Source organism: Tenrec ecaudatus, chromosome 1 (genome assembly GCF_050624435.1).
Source record: "Tenrec ecaudatus isolate mTenEca1 chromosome 1, mTenEca1.hap1, whole genome shotgun sequence".
NCBI classification, from domain to species: Eukaryota; Metazoa; Chordata; class Mammalia; order Afrosoricida; family Tenrecidae; genus Tenrec; species Tenrec ecaudatus.
This window is the reverse complement of record NC_134530.1, coordinates 200,108,116-200,127,262: the sequence shown is the minus strand read 5'-3', so window position 1 is coordinate 200,127,262 and position 19,147 is coordinate 200,108,116. Positions and strand designations below refer to the sequence as shown.

Sequence of the window (19,147 nt, the reverse complement as noted above, 5' to 3'; positions counted from 1 at the left end):
TGAGGACCTTTGCTTTAGGTGAAAACAACCCAATTGCTATAGAATTGATTCTGGGTCATAGTAACCCCACCAATCTTTTCTCCTTGCAGAAGAGGTGTATGCTCAACAGTTGAGAGGGAAAGGCAGAGTAGAGACATGAAAGGCTGTTACAGAGAATGAGAGAAGAGCAACAAAAATTCCTTAACTTATTGCTCCAGGGAGAGGCTCAGAAGCCCCAGTTAAAGAGGAAAGGTCAGAAAGGAAAAACAGATCCCTGAGATGATCTGAGGGAATATACACATTTTTTTTTTCAGAATAAAGGAAGGAGCAGCAAAGACATTAGAGAGGAAATGGGCATAGCCATGGGAAGGAAACCACATTGCTATGGAAGTCAGGGGTAGGAATATGTTTTAAAGGAAGACTATGGCCTTCCGGCGTTGACGACTGCTCGGCGATCATGCCTCTTGCAAAGGATCTCCTTCACCCCTCTCCCGAAGAGGAGGAGAGAAAACACAAGAAGAAGTGCCTGGTGCAGAGCCCCAATTCCTACTTCATGGATGTCAAATGCCCAGGCTGCTATAAAATCACCATGATCTTCAGCCATGCACAAACAGTAGTTTTTTGTGTTGGCTGCTCTACTGTCCTCTGTCAGCCTACAGGAGGAAAAGCAAGGCTCACAGAAGGATGCTCATTCCGACGGAAGCAGCACTAAAAGACCCTGAGTCGAGATGAGTGGAAAGCCATTCTAATAAACCCATTTTGGATAATAAAAAAAAAAAGACTATGGGGGAACTTCCGGGAAGATGGCGATGGAGTAACACATACCAGAGGGACTCCACAGAAATAAGCCCAGGAGAGTTACTTGGAGGGATATTCAACACTGCTGGAATGCAGGAGGAGCATCATAAGGATAAGTAGGCACAGACCCACAAGGTTTTGAGGGGCTGGGGACTGTTGGCTTACCACAGTGGAGGCTGGCTAGGGCTTGACCTTAGCCCTACCACTTCCCTGCCAAAGGCGGGACCATTTGGAGCCTGCGTGGGGGCTTAATCTCAACACAGCCACAGTTTGCCACCAACTGCCTCAGGGCAGGGCCTAAACCCTTGCAGCTCCATAAGCAGGGATCGGGGCTCAGCTACACTGTTACTTTTTTCCCTTCTCTTTTCACTATCCCCCCACAGTTCTGTGCAGGGGATTTTTTTTTCAACACGGCAACCCCACAGGCAAAGATGTTTTAGCTACATGGTTACTTTTGCTTCCCTCTCTTCTCTATATCCCCGCACAGCCTCAGCAGGCTTACTTTTTAATTTTTTTCTTATATTTGTCTCTTTCCTGTTCTCTCACAATCCACTGCTGACCTCCAGACCACTCCTTAGCCAAAGCATTTATGCCTGCACCACACCCAGTTAGATGAGCTCCACGCTGTTCAGTTAGCCCAAAGCTGGGGAAAGCCCTGCCAACCTCCAACAGGAGATAACCCAACTTCTTACCAGGCAATTCCTGCCTGTGTGCCTGGGGGCCTTAGGCAACTCGGCCAACACTGGTCAAAGTTCCAAGCTGCTGCAGGAACCTCTTCCCAACCTCCACAACACCAAAGCAGGCAACCCACCAGCCTTCTGGGGCACACCCCTGGTAGGGAAGCCACAGGAGGATAAAGTGGTAGGTAAATCCATAGTGAAATTAGCTGCAGCCAGTTAGAAGAAACATTCCTACAAGTCTCCCAGGGAGAGCCAATGCTCTTCCACTCCCTGGAAAATGGGACCTGGCTCCTCTAAAACAACACAACGCAAACTTCGACAAAAAACCAGGAGAAGCAAAAGGCAGTGTCAGAAGATGTCCTGAACATAATGACATGCATAGAAGAAGCAGACATTGAGCTGCCACAGAAAGAACTTTTCAGAATGCTGCTCAGAGTCACACAGGATCTGAGGAAAACAATACAGAAAATGATTAAATGACAGAGGAGATAAAGGCCACACACCAAAGGGAAATACAGGAGCTTAGGTAGGAGATAACAAAAATCAGTAGCAGAGACACAGACCTCGAGAATCAACTGGAGGAAACAGAGAACAGAATCAGTGACTTGGTGGACAGTCAAGTAGGCTTTAACAAATGCTAACAAAAATCTGATCCAATCATCAGAGAAACTGAAGAAAAGCTAAGAGCTATGTCTGATGCTAAAAAGCAGAACAACATTAGAATTATTGGCTTATAGGAGGCAGACACACAACAAAAGTCATCTGCAACAATAATAGATAACTCTTGGAGGAAAACTTCCCCAGCTTAGTGAATGAAAACCAGGCAACCATTCAGGAGGCTGAAAGAACACCAGCTAGACTATTTCCAAATAAGAAGTCACCAAGGCACATAATAGTTAAACTATCCAACTTTGAGGGAAAAGAGAAAATAATGAGAGCAGCTGGGGAAAAACAAACAACCACATGTAAAGTTTCCAAAATAAGAATATGCTCAGACCTATCAGGAGAAACTGTGAACAAGAGAAGAGAGTAGAGTAACATATTCTAAAAATTGAAGGAAAACAATGCAAACCCACGAATACTCTATCCAGCCAAAGTATTGATCAAGATTGATGGAGAAGTAAGAGTCTTCCCAGACTAAGTAAAACTCAAAGAACACGTTAGAAGAAACCCAGCCCTGCAAAAGATCCTTGCCAACCCAGTGTGGGCAGAAGAAAAACACTCACCAAGCATACATAAGAGACCACCACATAGAACAACCTCACCCAGAGGGCAACAAAGAGAAACCAGACCCCAAGATAGCATTGGCTTAAAGATGGAAAGAAGTCAATAATGATACACACACACACACACACACACACACGACACAACACACTAATGAGAAAGGAAGGTATAGAAACACCCAACGCAAAAGGTATAAGATGACATCACAGAGTCCACAGATGGAGATAATAACCCTGAATACCAGTGGCTTGAACTCAGGCATTAAAAGACCGAGACTAGCAAACTGTCTTAGAAAACAACCCATCAATCTGCTGCCTACAGGAGACACATCTCAAGGCTACAGACAAAAATAGGTTGAGAATCAAAGGCTGGATAAAGGTATACCAAGCAAACAGCAATTCAAAAAAAGCAGGAGTTGCAATTCTAATCTCGGATAAAATTGACCTCAAAGTGCAAACCATAATAAGAGATAAGGAGGGACACTATACAATGCTCAAGCAAATGATAGACAAAGAACAACTAAGCATTGTAAACATATATTCCCCGAATGAGAGACCTGCTGACTATGTCAACCAAACACTCCAAAAGATTAATAAAGAACTCACAGCCTCAACAATTATAGTGGGTGGCTTCAATACACCACTCTCTGAGAAAGATAGCTCACAGAGAAAGAAACTCAACAAGGAGGCTAGAGATCTAAACATTACAATTAGACAATTTGACCTCATAGATATTTACAGAGCTTTTCATCCAAATACAAAAAAAAAATTCATATTCTTTTGAAGCCCGCATGGCACATATTATAAGATAGATCACATGCTAGGGCATACGGCGAATCTGCATAAATTTAAGCACATTGATATCATACAGACCTCTATCTCTGTCCACCGTACCATAAGGCTATAAACCAACAAAAGGAAGATGAAGAAAACAAGAGCAAACAATTAGAGGATGAATAACTCTCTACTGCAAAAGGAGTGCATATTGGCACAGATCAGAGATGAAATTGGGAAATTTCTAAAAACCAGCGAGAATGAGCACACGACGTACCAAAACTTATGGGACACAGCAAAGGCAGTCATGAGAGGAAGTTTACAGCAATTCATGCACACCTGAGAAAGGAAAAGAGACTCATGATTGATATGCTGGCACAAAATTTACAACAACTAGAGGAGAGTCAACAGGATAATCCTACTAACAGCAAAAGAAAAATTATAAAAAATCAGGGCTGAGATTCAGAAGAAGGAAAATAAGAAAACTATGGAAAAATTAATGCTGCTAAAAGTTGGTTCTTCGAAAGATTAAACAGAATCGAGAGACCACTGGCAAACCTAACCAAAGACAGGAGGGAAAAAATTTCAATAGCATGAATAAGGGATGCAAGAGAGGATATTACAACAGACCCTAATGAAATCAAAAGGACAGTTACACAGTACTACGAAGGATTGTACTCCAATGAATTCAACAATCTGGAAGACATGGACAAATTCTTGGAAAAACAATCCCTCCCTAGACTATCCTCGATGGATGTCAAGAATCTCAACAGACCCATAGTAGTAGAAGAAATAGACAAGATTATCAAAGGATTACCAATACACCCAAAAAATCCTCTGGACCAGATTGCTTCCCTGGAGAATTCTATGAAGCATTTAGGGAAGAACTAACACCAATCCTACACAAACTCTTCCAGAACATAGAAAAAGATAGCAAACACCCAAACCCCTTCTATGAAGTTAATATAACCCTTATACCAAAACCGGGCAAGGATCCCACAAGAATCGAGAACTACAGACCAATATCCCTAATGAACATTGATGCAAAAATCCTTAACAAAAAATTGGCCAATAGAATACAAAAGTATATAAAACAAATAATTCACCATGACTAAGTGGGATTCAGGGATGCAGGGATGGTTCAACATATGAAAAACCATTCGTATTATTCACCACATTGACATGAAAAGCTATAAGAACCACATGATAATATCGATAGATGCAGAAAAAGCATTCAACAACTCTCCACACCAATTCCTGATTAAGACACTTGAGAAGATAGGAATGGAAGGAACATTCCTCAAGACAATTCAAGCTATATATGAAAAACCAACAGCCAAGATGGTAGTCAATGGAGAAAAGACTAACACAATCCCACTGAAAAAGGGGACCAGACAAGGATGCCCCTTGTCCCCACTCCTATTTAATATCGTGCTGGAGGTTTTAGCTAACAGCATAAGGCAAAGAAAAGACAGCAAAGGTATTCATCTGGGGAAGGAAGAGGTGAAACTATCATTATTTGCAGATGACATGATTTTATATATGGAAAATCCCAAAAGCTCCACAAGGGGAGTACTGAAATCAATAGAGGAATATGGCTAAGTGGCAGGATACAAAATCAACAAACAGAAGTCCATTGGACTGCTATACACACAGGATAAGACCACAGAAGAGGAGATTATAAAGGTGGTACCCTTCACAATAGCCAAACACAAATTAAAATATCTAAGGTTATACCAGGCTATAAGAACAAAAGATCTATATGGGGAAAACTAAAGAACACTATTGCAAGAAACCAAGAACAACCTCAACAAATGGAAGAATACCCCATGCTCATGGATTGGAAGATTCAATGTAGTCAAGATGTCAGTTCTGCCTAAGGCACTACATAAGTTTAATGCAATCCCGATACATACAATTACCCTCATCTTTCTTCAAAGAAATGGAAAAACTGATTACCAACTTCATAAGGAGAGGGATGAAGCCCAGAATTAGCAGAGAATTCCTAAAGAAGAAGGACACAGTGGGAGGACTTGCTTTACCTGACCTTAGCACATACTATACAGCCACAGTTGTCAAAACTGCATGATATTGGTACAATGACAGATACTCAGACCAATGGAAAAGAACTGAAAACCTAGAAATAAAATCATAAAATCATAAGGGCCCAAAAAATATCTAATGGGAAGCAGATGCCCTCTTTAACAAGTGGTGCTGGGGGGAAAATGGATATTTACCTGCAGAAAAATTAAGCAAGGCCTTATCTCACCCCATGCACAAGAATAAATTCAAGGTGGATCACAGATCTTGAAGTTAAACCCCAAACTATTAGGGCCATCAATGAGGGAATTGGGACCAACTTGAGAACTTTGGCACAGGGAATACATAGGCTATCAAAAATAGGGTATAACACAGAAACACAGGAGGCACAAATTGACAAATGGGTTATACTAAAGATAAAACACCTGTGTACATCGAAAGAATTCACCAAGAGAGTAATAAGAGAGTCCATGGACTTGGAAAACATCTTTAGCAATGACCTATCAGACAAAGGCCTTATTACTAATATCTACAATACTCTGCTAGCTTCAAAAAAGAGAAAAACTAATTGCCCACTGAGGAGGTGGGCAAAGGACCTGAACAGAAGTTTCACAGGGATATAAATCTGAATGGCCAGCAAACATATGAGAAAATGTTCACAATCTTTAGCCATAAGAGAAATGCAACTTAAAACAACAATGAGGTACCACCTAAAGATAGCCCAATTCAAAAAGTCAGAAAGTAACAAGTGTTGGAAGGGTTGTGAGGAGACAGGAACTCTCATCCACTGCTGGTGGGCCTGTAAATATGTACAGCCACTATGGAAATAGATCTAGCAATATCTAAAACAGATGGAAATCGAGTTACCATATGATCCAGCAATCCCCCGACTGGGTGTATACCCAGAAGAGGCAAGAAACAAACCAAGGTCAGACTGTGCTCCAATGTTCATTGCAGCACAGTTCACAATTGCAAGGAGTTGGAAACAACCCAAAGTTCCATCAAAGGACGAGTGGATTAAAAAACCGTGGTACAACCTCCATGATAGGATCGCTGAAGACAAATGGGTGCATAAGTAAATGTGGTGAAGAAAGCTGATGGTGCCCGGCTATCAAAAGAGATAGTGTCTGGGGTCTTAAAGGCTTGAAGGTGAACAAGCAGCCATCTAGCTCAGAAGCAAATAAGCCCACATGGAAGAAGCACACCGGCCAGTGCGATCACGAGGTGCCCAAGGGACCAGGTATAAGGCATCATGCAAAAAAAAAAAAAGATATGTGTGTATGTATGTGTATATATATGTATATGTATATATGTATATATATCATATTAAATGAAGGGGGAATTGCAGAGTGGAGACCCAAGGCCCAAGTGTCGACCAATGGAGATCCCCTCATAGAGGGGTTTAGGAGAGGAGATGGGTTAATTAGGGTGTGAGGTAGTATCGATGAAGAACACAGCTTTCCCCCAGATCCTGGATGCTTCCTCCCCCCAACTACCATGATCCGAATTCTACCTTGCAGGGCTGGATAGGACAGAGGCTGTACACTGGTACATATGAGGGTTGGAGGTACAGGGAATCCAGGGTGGATGATACCTTCAGGACCAAGGGTGTGAGGGACGATGCTGGGAGAGTGTAGGGTGAGTGGGTTGGAAAGGGGGAACTGATTACAAGGATCCACATGTGACCTCTTCCCTGGGAGAGGGACAGCAGAGAAGGGGGGAAGGGAGACTCCGGATAGGGCAAGATATGACAAAATAACGATGTATAAATTACCAAGGGCATATGAGGGAGGGGGGAATGGGGAGGGAGGGGGAAAAAAAAAGAGGACCTGATGCAAGGGTCTTAAGTGGAGAGCAAATGCCTTGAGAATGATTGGGGCAGGGATTGTATGGATGTGCTTTATACAATTGATGTATGTATATGTATGGATTGTGGTAAGAGTTGTTTGAGTCCCTAATAAAATGTAAAAGAAGAAAAGAGAAAAAAATGATTAGGGCAAAGACTGTACAGATGTGCTTTATACAATTGATGTATGTATATGTATGAACTGTGAAAAGAATTGTATGAGCCTCAATAAATTGTTAAAATTAAAAAAGAAAAAAAAAACCGTGGTACATACATACAATGGAGTCCTACGCATTGCTAAAGACTGTGATGAACGTTTGAAGCACATCGCTGCAAGGGAAGAACTGGAGGAAATCATGCTAAGTGAAGTAAGCGAAGCATAAAAGGACAAGTACAACATGAGTCCACTGAGGTAAGCTTTAAAAAAAAAATACAAAAGGGGCATAAGGAAAAAGCTACTATATACAAACATTCCGGGGGTGAGGACCAGGTAGTATGTCAGGGACCAGACCCAATCCAGGGATATATATGGCAGTCAACTAAAAAGGAAGTGGAGAAAGGAAAAAAGATTTTTTTAATGGGTAGCGGGACACAGGGCACTAACCCTCCCAAGGGGAGGGTATTGTTTATATCTCCACACTGAAACAGGGACTAGACTTCAACCGCGTGCTCCAAGATGTGAATGCAAAATGCCGGCATGGAGTAGGGAACCAGTGGAGAGGTCTGAGGAGCTGGCCCCAATCCCAACAGCTACGTGGACACTGGCCCCTTCCACCAGAAGATTTTATTTCAAAGGACGGCATTGAATCTGCAGCTCTGCAAGAGGGACATAGCTGATCGGAGCACACAGGGGCAGATGAAGGGGGAGGAGAAGAGGGTGGAGCACATCCTGGCCCACCAGGCCTTGAGGAAGATGTTCCTGATTAGAGCAGCCAGTCCACAGAGAGGACTACATGGCTGGCCCCACTATGAGACATGACATTCCTCACTGTCCCATACTCCTACAGGGGACAACACCGGAGACACAGTGTGGGAATTGTGTCCGATTTGATCCCATTACATCGAGGCAAAACACTAAGGGGGAGCAACCGAACAGCAAGGCAATGGATTGGTGAGGTCCCAGGGAATGCTGAAGGTGGACTTTGGGGACAGGGTGTGGTGCCCCATCAGACTGGACTGGAAAACACTCCTAAGGCCAGCAAACAATCCTTGAACTAACTACAAGGTTTTCTTGTTGTGTTTTGTGCTTTGTCATTGGTTTGTTGTTGTTTTGTTCTATATTGTTGCTTGATTTTGCTCTGTCTTGTTTTTGTGCATGTTATTATCTCCACCGGTCTGTCTAAATAAGGTAGACAGGATGAACAATCTGGAGGAGAAAACAACGGGACCAACAGTTCCGTGGGGACATCGGAGAGGGGAAGGTGGGGGGAAACGCAGTGGTGTTAACAAACCCAGGGACAAGGGAACAGCAAGTGATCCAAATCGGTGGTGAGGAGGGCGTAGGAGGCCGGGGAGGGCATGATCAAGAGTAATGTAACAGAGAGGAATTACTGAAACCAAACTGAAGCCTGAGCATGATAGTGGGACAAGAGGAAAGTCAAAGGAAATAGAGGAAAGAGCTAGGAGGCAAAGGGCATTTATAGAGGTCTAAATAAGGGCATGCTCATATGCAAATACATTTATATAAGAGGATGGGGAAATAGATCTATGTGCATATATTTATAGGTTTAGTATTAAGGTAGCAGAAGGACATTGGGCCTCCACTCAAGTACTCCCTTAATGCAAGAATACTGTCTTTTATTAAATTGGCATTCTATGATGCTCACCTTCCCAACACAACTGCTGAAGAAAAAGTGGGTGCATAAGCAAATGTGGTGAAGAAAGCTGATGGTGACTGGCTATCAAAAGATATAGCATCTGGGGTCTTAAAGGCTTGAAGAAAAACAAGCAACCATCTAGCTCTGAAGCAACAAAGCCCACATGGAAGAAGCACACGAGCCTGCATGATCACAAGGTGCCAAAGGGATCATGTATCAGGCATCAAAGAATAAAAAATCATATCATAATGTGCATACCTCCCTGATAGGATCGCTGAAGACAAATGGGTACATAAGCAAATGTGGCGAAGAAAGCTGATGGTGCCTGGCTATCAAAAGATACAGCTTCTGGGGTCTTAAAGGCTTGAAGGTAAATAAGCGGCCATCATGGAAGAAGCACAACAGCCTGTGCGATCACGAAGTGCCGAAGGGATGAGGTATCAGGCATCATCAGAACAAAAAAATCATATCATTGTGAATGAGCTGGGGGTGGGAGGGGAGCTGCAAAGTGGAGACCCAAAGCCCATTTGTAAGCCACTGGACATCCCTTTACAGAAGGTTCTCGGGAGGAGACGAGCCTGTCAGGGTGTGATGTAGCGACGATGAAACATACAACTTTCCTGTAGTTCAAAAATGCTTCTCCCCATCCTCCCCGCCCCGTCATGATCCCAATTCTACCTTAAAAATCTGGCTAGACCAGAAGATGTACACTGGTACAGCGAGGAACTGAAACACAGGGAATCCAGGGTGGATGAACCCTTCAAGACCAGTGGTGAGAGTGGCAATACTGGGAGGGCGGAGGGAGGGTGAGTTGGAAAGGGAGCACCATTTACAAGGATCTACATGTGACTTCCTCCCTGGGGGAAGGACAACAGAAAAGTGGATGAAAGGAGATGTCATACAGGGTAAGATATGACAAAATAATAATTTATAAATTATCAAGGGCTCTTGAGGGAGCGATGAGTGGGGAGGGAGGGGAAAAATTAGGAGCCGATGCCAGGGGCTTAGGTGGAGAGCAAATGTTTTGAGAATGTTGAGGGCAATGAATGTACAAATGTACTTCACACAATTGACGTATGTATGAATTACGCTAAGAGTTGTATGACAATGAGGGAATTGGGACAAATCTGAGAGCCTTGGCACAGGGATTACATAGACTATCAGAAATCGGGAAGGACACCAACAGAGAGGAGGCACAAATTGACCAGTGGGACATACTAAAGATAAAACACTAATGTATATCGAAAGAATTCGCCAAGATGGGAAAACATCTTTAACAATGACATATCAGACAAAGGCCTTATTACTAAAATCTATGATACACTGCTAACCTACAACAAGAAAAAAAAAAACTGTCCACTCAGTAGGTAGGCAAAGGACCTGAACAGAAGTTTCTCAAGGACAGAAATCCAAATGGCCAATAAATATATGAGAAAATGTTCCAGCTCTCTAGTCATAAGAGAAATGAAAATTAAAACAACTATGAGATACCACCTAACACCCTCAAAGATAGCCCAATTCAAGAAATCAGAAAGTAACAAGTGTTGGAGGGGATGCGGAGAGATAGGAACTCTTGTCCACTGCTGGTAGGCATACAGTCATTATGGAAAATCGATTTGGTGATATCTAAAACAGTTGGAAATTGAGCTGCCATATGATCCAGCAATTTCCCCCACTGGGCATATACCCAGAAGAGACAAAACACAAACCAAGGCCAGACATCTGTGCCCCAATGTTCATCACGGCACAGTTCACAATTGCAAGCAGTTGGAAACAGCCCAGATTTCCATCAACAGACCAATGGATTAAAAAACTGTGGTACATCCATACAGTGGAGTATTACACATCCCTAAAAAGCAGTGATGAAGGCATGAAGCACATCGCTGCATAGGAAGAACTGGAGGAAATTATGCTAAGTGAAGTAAGACAAACACAAAAGGACAAATCTTACATGAGTCCGCTGAGGTAAGCTAAAAATATTCAAAAGGGGCATATGGAAGAAGATAACTGTATGTATACATCCCTAGGGTAAGGTCCAGGTAATATTGCAGGGGCCAGACTAAACTCAGGGATACATATGGTAGCCCATTAAAAAGGAGGTGGGGGGGAAATGTATGCTAGCAGGGGGAACAGGGCACTAACCCACATAGGGGGAGGGTGTTGCTTGAGTCTCCACAGGGAAAGAGGGACCAGACTTCAACCCGGAACTCCAAGACAAGAAAGCAACACACTGACATGAAGCAGGGAACCAATAGAGAAGCCTGAGGGGTCGGCCCCATTACCAACTAACTTGACAACACCCCTCAACCCCGCCCTAGAAGAATTAACTTCAGAAGACAGCACTGAAGCTACAGTTCAAGAAGAGGGACTGGTCTGGTCAGAGCACACAGGAGCCAACGAGGGGGGTTATGGGAAAAATAAAAGAGTGACGCACATCCTGGCTCACCAAGCCCTGAGGACAATGTTCCTGCTCAGAACAGCAATGCACAGAGACGCCCACAGGGCAGGCCTCACCACGGGACACAGCATTCCTCATTGACCCATAGCACCATTGGGGACAACACTAGAGACACACGGCGGGAATTGTGCCCACCATGAGCTTACTACGATAAAGCCAGCCTCTGGGGGCATGCAGCGGGGGGAGCAGAGCAATGAAGTCCCCAGGGATAGAGGCGGTGCCAGGGCATGGTATCCCATCAGACTCGACTGGAAAGCATCTTGGAAAGACAGCAAACAGACCCTGAATTATTTATACATTGTGTGTGTGTTGTTGTTGCTGTTGTAGCTATTGATTTACTTTCTGTTGTTGCTTCATTGTACTCAGTCTTGTGATGGTACATAGCATGTCTACCTGGAAGGGATAGGCAAAATAAACAAGCCAGAAGAGAGAACAATGGGATGACAGTTCTGGGGGACATGGGATTAGGGGAGGAGGGGGAAAGGAAGTGGGTGTTTACAAGGCCAGGGACAAAGGAACAACAAGTGATCTAAAATCAGTGTCAAGGAGGGTGTGGGAGGTCTGGCAGGGCTGGATCAAGGACAATATAATCGAGAATTCCTAAAACCCAAATGAAAGCTGAACATGAGAGTGGGACAAGAGGAAAGTACAAAGAAATAGGGGAAAGAACTAGGAGGCAAAAGGTAGGCATAGAGATTTAAATACAGACATATAAAGATGTAAATATATTTATATATGACGAGGGGGAAATAGATCTATGTACATATATTTATAGGTTGAGTATTAAGGAAACAGATGGACAGAGGGCCCCTGCTCAAGTACTCCCTCAGCACAAGAACACTTTGTTCTAACAATTTGGCAGTCTGAGATGCTCACCTGCCTGGCACGATTGCTGATGACAATGGGTGCACAAGCAAATGTGGTGAAGAAATCTGAGAGTGCCCAGCTACCAAAAGATATAGCACCTGAAGTCTTAAAGACCTGAAGATAAACAAGCAGCCATCTAGCTGAGAGACAACAAAACCCACATGGAAGAAGCACACCAGCATGTCCTGACACGATCGCTGAGGACAAAGTGGGTGCATAAACAAAAATGGTGAAGAAAGCTGATGGTATCCAGCTATTAAATGATATAGTGTCTGGGGTCTTAAAGGCTTGAGGATAAACAGGCATCATCTAGCTAAGAAACAACAAAGCCCACGTGGAAGAAGCACACCAGCCTACCTCAACAGGAACGCTGAAGACAAAACGTGTGCATAGGCAAATGCGATGAAGAAAGCTGATGGTGCCCAACTGTCAAAATATATATAATCTGGGATCCTATAGGCTGGAAGATAAACAAGGGGTCATCTATCTGAGAAACAACAAAGCCCACATGGAAGAAGCACACCATCCTGTGAGATCACCAGGCTTTGAAGGGATAAATCATATATCAGGCAATAAAGACAAAAAAAAACAACAACATAGCATTGTGAATGAGGGGGAGTGCGGAGTGGGGACCCAGGGCCCATCTGTGGGAAATTGGACATCCCCTTGCAGAAGGGCTGCAGGGAGGAGACAAGCCAGTCAGGGTGCAGTGTATCAATGATGAAATATACATTTTCCCTCTAGTTCTTGAATGCTTCCTCTCTCCCACTATCACGATCCGAATTCTACCTTACAAATCTGGCTAGACCAGAGGATGTATACTGGCACAGATAGAACTGGAAACACCCATAATCCAGGACAGATGAGCCCCTCAGGACCAGTGGTGAGAGTGGCAATATCGGGAAGGTAGAGGGAAGGTGAAGGAGAAAGGGGGAACAGATTACAAGGTCTACATTTAACTTCCTCCTTGGGGGACGGACAGCAGAGAAGTGGGTGAGGGAGACATTGGATGGTGTAAGATATGACAAAATAATAACAACTTATAAATTATCAAGGGGGAGGGGGAATGGGGAGGGGAAAAATTGAGAAGCTGATACCAAGGGCTCAAGTAGAAGAAAGCAGGTGTTTTGAGAATGATGATGGCAACATATATACAAATGTGCTTGACACAATTGATGTATGGATTGTGATAAGAGTTGTATGAGCCCCTAATAAAATGATTTTTTTAAAAGAAAGACTATGTGCCAGAAAGATGGAACCAGTCAAATAGAATCCAGAACAACAAAGAGTTTTGTTTGGATGATAAAGATGAAGAGAGAAACTGATTAGATTGAAAATAAGGATATCATTAATAATTAAGAGAGCATTTCTATAATAGAGGAGCATCTTTCATGGAGTGAAAACAAGGAGTTTAAAATAGCACATTATGGAACACCTTTTTTGAGAATTTTAGATGTGAACAAAGAAGATAGAGGTCTGAGGAGATTCTCTTACATTTCTCATGCAACAGAATTAAGATATTTTAGTATGTGCATGTGTGTGCGCATGTGTGTCCATGTGTGTGTTGGGGGGAGGAGGATCCACTATAACTCAACTCCCTTACAGGAATTAAGTGAAAGTACTTTATGAACTGAAATGTACCATACAATATCATTTTCCAAACTGAGGAGCTGATGCCAGGGGCTTAAGTGGAGAGCAAATGTTTTGAGAATGATGAAGTCAATGAATGTACAAATGTGCTTTACACAATTGATGTATGTATGGATTGTGATAAGAGTTGTAGGAGCCCCTAATAAAATGATTTTAAACATATATCATTTTCCATGATGTTCCTTATACATAAGATCTCATTACTGAATGTAGGAAATATTATTTTGATGTTTCCTGCCATTCAAAATTCCATTAGTGTTCCAGGTGAATGAAGTTGTGAGTCAACAAACTTCAGGGTTCTTGTAGCCATTAAAATGCTTAACAACTTTAAAAGATGCAGTCCCCAAAGTGAAATCAGTAATTGCCACCTGGGACGTTGAATATAGTAAGATGGAAAAAAAATATGCTAAGCTAATTTCTGTGGTTAGCAAACGTCTTCAGACACCTTTATGGGGACAGAATACAGACTTGGAGGATTAGCTTGATTCTTTTTCTTCCTGACTTTGGGATCTTTTATTACTTTAGGGGAACACATTATTTTTGCTGAACAAGACCCAGGTAAGGCTTAGGTCAAGGTATGAACTTAAGCCTTTTATTGCACTCTGACAACTGGAAAATTATATCTGGAAAATATCATTATCAAGAATATATAAATATATTTTACTTTGGGCCCTTTGGCTCCAGGTTTTTCTTTATATTTTGAAAGCCACATGGATCTAAAAAAAACATGTAGCAAATAGCAAGCAAAGTAATTAAATTATATATGGTCCAAAATAAGTGGAATCAGTTAATTAGTATGATTATATTACATGCTTGCTACCAACCTCTAGAGTACATTCTATTATCTCTTAATTAAGATTTCATACATCCAAGGTTTTGACTAGATTTCTTATAAGAATAGATTCTCAAACTATCAACTCTTGCTACAGAATCAGCAGGCCTATGGAACAGATCAGTTTTCCAGTTTTGCTATCATTTTAGATATTGTGGGAGCAAGTAATTTAACCTCTCTGAATCTCAATTTATTTATATTTAAAATGGAGATAATAAGGCTTTCCATTCACACCCTTGTCAAGCACCTTAGGGTACTGGGTATTGGTATCATCCTTGTCTTCATAGAGTGAATATTACTACAATAATCCCATCTCTCAAACATCGAAGAACTCAGGCATAGGGGAAACACAGGGGATCTGTGAGATAAATGGAATGAGAATGCAGGCCCCAAAAGTGCGACGGGATTCACATCAGAAGCTTAATGCTAGGCACTCTGGGAGGAGACTGGAACAAGGTGGAGAGTGGAAGATCTGAACATCTTTTAATGCGTAGGCAGTCGCCCTGAGCCCATGATGCTGCTTTGGAAACCTTGAAGAACATTTTGGAAATATTTTAAAGTAAAGTTAAAAAATCAATATCTCTTTCTTTTATATAAGTTAATGTGTCACTTGTTAAATCTGCCTTTTAAGAAGTAAAAATAGCTTTATTTAAATCTGTGTGTGTTTAAGGGAGTCAACTTCAAGCAGAAAGTCTTATATAAAGCTATCAAGTATAGCACTTGGCAATCACATATTTCCTCTCATTTAGTGACTTTCCAGAGCTGTCTTCAGAAAAATCTCATTTCTGTGAAAAGATGCTTAGTAAGGTACACAGGCATATTTCCTTATGGCAGTCTTACATAATAATCAACCGGCAGCAAGCCATCCTTGTCATATGCTGCTATCTTCTAAGACATGTACAGTGCAGGGAATTGCTGGCAGGAGAATGAGTCACCAGTAATACCTGCCACATGCATTAACTACAAGGCAAATGCATGTCATGAGACAGGGCTACGTATTCCCAAAGTAGTCTGAGCCTGTCACTTAGTACCTAAAATAATTACTCAAGAAATAACTCTCTCTGAAGGGACAAATTACCCCATCAGCATAAAAAGAAACTGTCATGAGATTGTTGGATAGTGTCTTTTAAAAATATTCTGGTTATCACCCTGACATGAAAATTAGAAATTAAAATTACAACAGCCAAAAGGAGTCAAAAATTGTCTTCTAAAATCTCTCATCAGTTTCAGTGTAGGTTTGAAAGACCTCCCTCCCTGAGAAAAGTCAGAGTAGGGCTGGTCAAGAGATTCCAGGGACATCACTCCGAGGTAAATGGCAAAGCAAGTACTTTGTAAGGACCAGAAAGACTGGGGCTTCTCCTGGGGAGAAGTCAGAATCAGCTTCACCATCAAAGTTCAGATGCACATGTCTGCCTAAGAGACATGTCTGCCACAGAGCTCATGAAAGGGTGACTGAACACAAAATGGTGGACTTCAAACGCTTAGCCCACATAGGTTAAAGTCAAATAAAGGTGGCGTTTACTTGTTCTCCCAGAAGTCACCAGGTCACTTATTATCAGTGTAACAATCTGGGACCATGTAGCACATCAAAGCACTGAAACCACACAACCCAATCATTTCACTATAGAGAGAAACTCGCTGGTCACACTCAAGGAGCAATTGGCAACAATGTGCAAAGTTGAGTCACTACCCATCTGAGGTAGTTAGTTTATTGTGTCAACCTGGCCGATAAACACATGTGGGATTAATGGAAGGGTGGAGGAATAAATGGCTAGTTCTTGAGTTTCTTGCTTTCTGAAGGTCAGACCAGGGTGCAGCTGCCTTAGCAGTTCCCTGCTTCAGCTGGCAAGGCTCACTTCCTGCAAGACATCCCTGAGGAGAAGCCACATGGACCTACCCCCATGCAGTACTGGAGCACCCATGTGGAGACCCCTGCCAGTGCTGAGATCTTTACACATTCACTGACTCGGCTTTCCTCCTGCAGTCGGCGTTATTGCGTCTGTATTGTGAGATGGAGGAGGACTTTGTGGATTAGTGTTGGACATATGGGTTAATGTTGGACTTGTGGGTGTGGGCAGCACTGGGTTGGGATGTTTTCTTGATGCGCGCTTAACCTTTATATGAAACTCTCTCTTATACATATGAGTTTTTGTGGATTAGTTTCTCTAAAGTACCCAGACTAATGTACCATCTCTCAGTTTGCCATGTTGTGGAAACTTGTGTGTGACTCAGATGTGGAGAGCTATGCCCCTGGTACATTAAATCTCTGCCAGGTCACCCCTGAGGGACACATCTCCATAAGACTGCCAGACAAAGACGGGTGCACGAGAAGAACGGAGGGAAGGAAATTTATTTCCAAACATTAGCCCATGAACACTTAGTCCTAGAACATGCTCTCCTTAGGTTGGAAGCACACAAAACATGCAGAGGTCCTAAGAATGGGCTTGCATAAACCAAGACTTTTGAAGTTGGAGCAGGACGGGGGAAGATCTGCTCTGCTTACAGGGGTGCCAGGAACTGACCCCGTGACAAGCAACCCCTTTTACTGCGTGGAGATTCGAGGTACAAGCTGTCATGAGGGATGAGGCAAGTGAACTGTCAGTAGTAAAAGCACTAAGAACTGAGTATGATTCACTCTTTTTAGATATGAGGATAGATGAAAGATTATGCTCATTATCACCTAGCTCACACTCACATTTTTGGAGCGGAAGAGAAAGGAGGGGAGATGCAGTTAGAAGTATTGAGACTTGTTCACAACCATAGTCCCGCATACTTAGGACTCCAAGGAAGTATATCAAGTGTGCAAATGTCATCCATATATAGAACAGTTTGATATGTCATATTTTTTAAGTTGAGAATCTCCTTTCTAGAGAACTATATCTTTGGTAGGCAAAGGCTCTGTAATACCATGCGATTGGCAGTATAAAAACACAGACAAAATTTCATGGAGGGATTCAATGGGATGTTTCAACTCCTATTCGTAAATATGTTAATATTATTTTCCTTTTTTAGAGATAGCACTCTCTCAGCCCGCTCTTAAAAGTAGAGATTGGGGGAAGGAACCAAAAAGATGGATTCGAGAGAAACATGCAAAATGGAAAATAGAGCACATCTTCAGAGAAGGTGGCTTCACCAGGACAGGCTGGCATCAAGGTCAAAGAAAGCTTGTAAGATGCAAAATGGAAGGAAAACCTTTCCCGAGCACCACTGAAGATGTCAGCTGGAAATGGACTTGGGCAGCCCTGACCAGCTACAGGATGATTGCCCTTAGGAATCAGAGTTTTGCTGTGTACCAGAAAACATAGTAGATGCAAAAGAATTATCTCATTTCATCTTCACGGTCTCAAGTGTTAGCTATTACTAGCCGTACTTTCTCAGAAAAGTAAACTAAGGACCGGGGCATATAAGGAGCTTGCTGACCGTCAACATGCCAGTAGCATCAGAGGAGCCATGAATAAATTCAGGATTCTCTGGGCCGAGGAGGAAAGTAAAAGAAGGTCCAAGGGCTGCTTTCAGCACACCTCATGTGCTTTTGGACATAAGACTTTCCTTTAAAAATTGTTGCTGCTACTGCTGTTTGTAGGCGTGTCAAGTCACTTCTGACTCATAGTGACCATGTGTACAAGGAACAAAAGACTCCGCAGTCTCGCACCCTCATCACCTTCACTGATGGGCTTCAAATCATGGTTGCTAGCCCAGTCAGTTCATTACGTTGAGGCCCTCCTCTGGTTTTCCTAACTCTCTGTTTAAGCATAATATTCCCCTACAGGTTTTTGGTCCCTCCTGATAGCATATCTAAAGTATATAAGACAAAATCTTTCCATTCTTGGTTCTAACATGTATTCTGGCTGTACTTCTTCCAACACAGATGCGTTGCTGTTCTAGCGGTCTGTGGGATAGTCAATATGCTTTTCTCACACTAAAATGCAAAGGCATTAACTATTCTTTGCTCTTCCTTATTTATTGCCCAGCTTTTGTATGCATGTGAGGGGATGAAAACCACCCTGGCTTGGGTCCTGAGTCCTCAAAGTGACATCTTTAAAGAAGTGTTTTCTCACTCTCTCTTTTCTTTCTTCTTTCTGTCTTGTGTGGCTGTGTGAATTTAGTGAAGGTTCACACAGCAAATCAATTTTCTATGCAACACAAATCTAAGATACACAATTCGTTTCATGTCATGGAATGC

General features: G+C 42.5%; 1 protein-coding gene across 1 annotated transcript; it reads left to right on the top strand.

The window, feature by feature from the left end:
* Nucleotides 1-436: 436 nt before the first annotated feature.
* LOC142437270 (small ribosomal subunit protein eS27-like) lies at nt 437-691 on the top strand. The gene has a single exon (XM_075540502.1). The coding sequence runs from the start codon at nt 437-439 to the stop codon at nt 689-691; it is 255 nt and encodes an 84-aa protein (XP_075396617.1).
* Nucleotides 692-19,147: the final 18,456 nt, after the last annotated feature.